The sequence below is a fragment of the Dromaius novaehollandiae genome, chromosome W (genome assembly GCF_036370855.1).
Source record: "Dromaius novaehollandiae isolate bDroNov1 chromosome W, bDroNov1.hap1, whole genome shotgun sequence".
Lineage (NCBI taxonomy): Eukaryota > Metazoa > Chordata > Aves > Casuariiformes > Dromaiidae > Dromaius > Dromaius novaehollandiae.
The window spans coordinates 45,171,188-45,177,240 of record NC_088130.1 but is presented as its reverse complement, the minus strand read 5'-3'; the positions used below and the strand labels follow the sequence as shown (position 1 = coordinate 45,177,240).

At 36.4% G+C, this 6,053-nt stretch overlaps 1 protein-coding gene across 3 annotated transcripts in view; it reads right to left on the bottom strand.

Moving 5' to 3' along the window:
- Positions 1–1,149: 1,149 nt before the first annotated feature.
- The window catches only part of LOC135324441 (secretory carrier-associated membrane protein 1), a 41,334-nt gene continuing 36,430 nt past the window's right edge, over positions 1,150–6,053 (bottom strand). For all 3 annotated transcript variants that reach the window (XM_064500765.1, XM_064500766.1, XM_064500767.1), the window contains exon 9: positions 1,150–4,408. In XM_064500765.1, coding sequence (XP_064356835.1) covers positions 4,244–4,408 — 165 coding nt within the window. In that variant the 3' untranslated portion in view covers positions 1,150–4,243. The remainder of the gene's footprint in view (positions 4,409–6,053) is intronic.

The following is a 6,053-nucleotide window of genomic DNA, read 5'->3' as shown; positions in this document are numbered from 1 at the left end:
AACTGCAAACTATTTCTAAACCTAAACCACATTTGTTTTAGTTATCTGATCCATTGTACTTTATTACTGATTCATAATCAGAATGCTCTAGGCATGTGTCTGTTTTGCTTAACAGAAGTATCTTTCCAGAAGTGCCACTGAATATTTTAAACCACATTTATGTCCCCTGTACTTTTTCTATGTGTCTTGTTTACTTTCTCAACTTAGTGTTTACAACTTCTTGAGGTAAGCTAGTCTGAGCAAACCAGTGGAATTATCATCTTCACAAAGCAGCACATAAACTGTGGAGTAATTCTAATCGTAAGGCATGAGGGGCAAGTTTAGCATGCTTCCCAATTGTGCTTACCATTTACCAGAAAGTTCAAGAACAGTTTCTTTAATCTGCTGCCCCTGCCACCCTGGATTTGTAAATCACAAAGAAACAGAGAAAACTGATGAAGACTTTCACTGCTAAATGATGTGTGAGCACACTCAGATGTCTTCAAAAACTCACATCTGCTAGCTCCCAAAATAATCCTGACCACACAGCAGAGCAGTATTCTCTCTATTGTGCATTTGCAAACGTAACTGCACCACAGGGGTCTATATGAACTGTTAAATTACCCATTTCATCCTTCAAAGAAAACCTGGTAATGAATTCAATACCTGACAGCAGGTGTTACAGTTGATATTATATGAAAAAAATCAACAGGCATTGATGGTGCCTACACAGAAACAGCAAGACACAGCAGTGATACAGAAGTGTCAATTCAATACAGGCAAATGAGGAAAATAAACAGTACCAAACCAATGCTGTTTTCAGCAATTTCATTTTACTTCGAATAATGTCTTAGGATTCACTTAATACCTGTAGAACTTCACTAGTGACAGAACACATTTAGATTTTAATCCTCTAACTTTATAGTGCAAGTACATGGGCTGCAGGTGCTTAAGGGTTTTCTTGATAATATTTGGGTAGACTAATTCCCATTACTGTCATGTAGGATTTTGATAATGGACATTTTACTTTCCCATTTCAGCAGCGTTACAGAATTTATATACAGGTTTATAAAAAAACAAGTGAGACTTTTACATAGATCAGCCCTCCTGCACATAATCCTGACCTTTAAAAAAAGTCCCTATATTGTTCAAAACTATACAGAGCAAACATCCAGGAAAAAAGTCTTTTTTTTATTCTATGACACTGTGTTAATACAATAAATATACAAAACTTCTGAACTACTCAGACATGCAACAGAGGGACAGAATAAGTGCATTTGTACAGAACCAGGACATTCACCAGGATGGCAGAGCATTGTTAGTAATTTACAAAATATACAAACATCCCTCAGATAAATAAAACCGACTGCTAAATTACAGATCAATGACTACTGACATTCCAGTGTTTAAACTTCATACTCTGTACTCAATTTGCCACAATACTACAAAATGACATCTTAAGTGGGCGCCATAGTCTGATTAACTAATAAGAGACTGTAAAATCTAGTTTTAGTTAAGTACAAAATATTTTAACAAACATCAGCCTTCTGAGCTAAACTCAAACTTCTCCCTCCCTCTTGAGCTGTAAGTGTCAGAGATTTTTCATTTAAACAAATTACATAGTTAAATTTGAATTTCACTTATGAGGTTTAAATCTGCACACTCAATCCATGATATCGCAAATCAACACTCCCTATACGTTGAACATTAACTATGTTTTCTCAACATTCAAACATTTGGGAAAAAATCTACCTGTCAATTTCAGGTTTTATTTGTCAGTGTCTTTTTCCCTATTATACTCTGGTAATGTATATCACTATGCAATCTTCAACTTAAATTTAATTGCAAGGATGATGTCCATATATGTCTTCATATCCAAGGGGGGCAAAGAGAGAGAGGGAGAGGGAAAGACGCAGAGAGGGAGACAGTGAGAGCAAGAGAGGGAGGGAGAGCGAGAGGGAGAGAGAGGGGAAAAGAGGCGGGGAGAGGAAGGAGGAAACGGGGGGGAGGGGGGAGAAAAGGCGGGGGGGGGGAGAGAGGGAGAGGGAGAGGGAGAGGGAGAGGGAGAGGGAGAGGGAGAGGGAGAGGGAGAGGGAGAGGGAGAGGGAGAGGGAGAGGGAGAGGGAGAGGGAGAGGGAGAGGGAGAGGCTTAAATTTAGGTGCAGAAGTAATTCTTAGCAGGGTTCCTAGATGCAACACTCAAGTTAGATTTAAAATATTCAGAAAGAACAATACAGCTGCTGGAAGTGTGATGCCTGATCTCAGTAGAAAATTGTGACTTTTCTCTGGAAAGCTTTTAATAATATTCCACACAAATTTAAGTTCAATGCTAGCATGTCCACTAGCATAAAATTTTAGAGTCATTATTACATGGAATATTTGGATGATTTTTAACTTAATGACATGAAGAATATTTAGAAGCATGTATACTCATGAATATCAACTGCAGCATAGGTGAACCTACTGTATTTACTCTAATGGAAGTAGGAATTTAAGAACTTAGTAAATAAAAGGATACTAGTAGAGACTTTATACTAGCAGTATTATATTGATCCAGGGATTAAGTTACAGGTTTTATTTTTTGTAATGCTCTTATGTTATTATCAATACACTGTAGTGAAAAAGGATTATTCTATGAAAGTCAGTCCACATTCAGAACACGGAGGTGCCTCAGAATTGTAAAAGTCAGTCCTGCTAAACACGGCTCACATTAAGAGCCGCATTACTTCAACTACAGTGTATAGTTAAACAGGTTGGGGGGTGTGGGCCTTCCTGTCTTCATTTTCTATAACGGACTTTAAAAAAACAGCCTAAGATATTGTGCATAATATTCATTAGTCAGTCGAGAATATCAGACGGTATTCAATGGAGAGAAACATTGCTTTATAGCTAGACTTGATTAAATTTTGGAATATTATGACAGGACATACCATTATGGATTGTTCAGCTGCCCAGCTCCAGTTTAACCCTTTAGGCATCCAGTTCAATAAGTTAAAATTTAATTTTGTAAAAGAAGAAGATTTTCTCACTTCTCCAACTCAAAATAGCTAAAATGCTTTTTTTCCCCCAGCTTAAATCAAATCACAGAGAAGGCTGAGTTACGTTAAAATGAATTCAAGTATCTGTTAAATGTCATTGTTTAAAAAGCTTGATTTGAGACAATATTCCTGTTAGAAAATTAAACACTGTATATTCGGATTTTTGGACAAGCAGTAAACAGAGTGACTGACAAGGCTGGAGATTTAGTACCACTGTTAAACACAAATCTATACTTAAAAAAACCAAAAATCCCAAGCACAACAAAAATACCATGTAAATGCATGTAAAAGTGGAGAGGGGGGCAAGAAACTAGTGTTCTAAAGGTCGATATTGGTTTCTTTTCCAGCAGAATGATTACCCCAAGACATGAATACTGAAATTAAAAATAGCAAATATATAATCATTTACCTCTCTGATCAAAACCATCAGTTAACTTCCTTAAGCTGTACATTGCATTACACATTCTGTTACAGAGAATGTTTATGCACCATAGTCATTTCTCACAGGTAGAGAATACTCCATGAAAATAGATACAAACAAACCGCGTAATTATAAAGTGGCGCAGGTAAATTCTAGACCAAAACACTATTTAAACATGATCAAATAACTCAACAGTATCCATGCAAACTTAGAGGTTTATATCAAAAGACTTATCCTAAAAAAAACAGGAGAAGAATTTATAGTATCTACCCTACTTGTATCTGTTCTATAGCAGCTGCTGAAATTGCAAAAACAGCAGCCAAACCTAACTTTCTACAGCTCTTTGTCTGCCCTACTTCTCATAGTAGAAATAGGGAAACAAGTCCTTATAAACAAAAATAATTGATCCAAAGTGCTTTCCTGAAGTTAAAAAAAAAAAAAAGAAAAGAAAAAAATACCAGAGTGAACTACTACAAAACTTCCGAATCTCTAATATATTTATTTGATCATAAAGTATCGTAAGTCTTCTCAGGCCAATTGTTGAAAAACTATTCATCCTTCATAAAATATGGAGGGTTTTATCTTCTAGAATGCAACATTTTAAAGAGGGGCAAAGAATGGTTATCTTTTTTAAAATAAATAAATTTATAATAGAATAAAACCAACATTTCCCATTTTACCCATGCACAGCTGAAGAACAGACAAACATGCTGTGTGTACTTTGATCTAGGCTTTTAGGGAATACAGTAAGTGACTGGAAAATAAAGTACAATCAAAGAGAACCATAATGACTTTTTATAATTCTCTACATTCGGTTACCCTTGAATGCATTCTGAGCTGCACTGGTTGCTGCTGTTGACGCGGCGTTTGCTGCAGCAGTTTGTACAGTTTTGTTGGACATCACTCCTGTCGCGAACTCCTGCTGCGCTTTCTCAAAACTAGCACCAGTTGTGCGGTAGAGACCATGCACCTAGGGAGGTGGGAAAGCAATGAGAAGAGTGTACGAAGCCTTCCATTTCTTGGCAGAGCAATAACAAAGTCTCTAAACAAAGCAGAACTGTGTAGTGGGGAAATCTGGTTTGCTCATCTGCTTGGGAGAATCAGGAAATGAGTAAATGGCTTTTTTTCCCACAAACCCTACAGCTTTGATTCCCCTGCTGCAGGTGCAGTTTGACTGTAGCAGTACCTGTGTTTTCGTGCAAGTTCAGGGGATTCTCATAGGTCTTTCCAAAAATGGGTATGGTATCTACTATCTAAAACAACACAGCTGAATACACAAACAGGCAGCATCCTTAGCATAGCACAGGGCCATAGCTGCTTGCAAAAGCTTTTTCAGTCTCAATTTGTATACAGCTTGGCCTACTCATTGAAGAGTTAGTAAGTGCATGCTAAAAGAAACAGCAGGAAACAAAATCAAAAAATTATTTTTTGAATGCACTGTGTCAATATTCTGGTTAACTTTTTTCTACACCAGTTCTTTAGGCACATTTTAATGTCTCTAATCATGTCATTTACATGTCCACAAGAACCTACTAAGCTAAGCTATGACTGACTATTAGGAAGGATAAAATGTCCTAATAATACAGACACATATCTGCTATACTACTGTGATGACCAATAGCTCTACATAATAGCAGAGATATTAAACAATATGCCTTACAAACATTTTAAACAATATGGCTTATAATATCTAGTACAGCAAAAAGCAAATCCTGAGGAACTTCCAATTATCTCAGTATTAAAATTAAAATGCTATTTCTGATCTGTAGACAATTAAATAGCTAACAATAAAATTGTAAATAATATTGCAAAGACATTTTCATTCAAGTGTAGCAGGAAAAGTAATGTTGTAACTTCTTTCTTTTTTATAAATGTGACTGTTTCTCATCCATAAAGATACACCTGGTCATCTGTCAGCATGCAGGTTTTCCAAAAAAATCCAGACGTGTGTGGTAGAAAGAGTGTGAGAAAAAATATTCCACCATTTATTTTTTCTTGTTTGTTTCTTTCTTCTGCACCTGAGTATTTACGCAGAAAGCAAATAAGGAGACAGAAGATCTCCCGGCTATACTTAAAATTTCATGCTAACTTCAAGTTAGGAATTAGGTAAAATTATTAGAATTGTCAGCACATGAGCATAGGAATTCCCGGTTACATTTAATGAAAGCAACATCAAAAAGTTACTAGCATGCTGGTATCTAAACTTAGGCCTTCTGGCTGGAAATCTGCAAAAGAGAAGCAAGGGGAAAAAGCATCCTTCTCTGAAGTTTTATGGTACGCAATCATCACCTGACAACAAAATGTTAAATAATATAAGCAGAGAAATAAAGATGCATTTCCCAGGTGCCAGGCATCTGCATTTTCTATTGGGGAATTAATGGGAATGATTTTGATAAGAGCTGAAACTTAGCAATCATTTGAATTAGGCTGTGCTTCACTTAGCCTGAGGAATTGCTACAGATTTGAAAATTACAACCTGCATATTTAGTAGCTTATGGTAGTAGCTCCTATACTTTCAGTGTGGGCTTACCTCCCAACTCCTCTTGCTCCATGCTATTCTTTCATATTTCAATTTGCAGAAAGTAAGTGCATTTTAAACACAGTGTTTCCTAAGT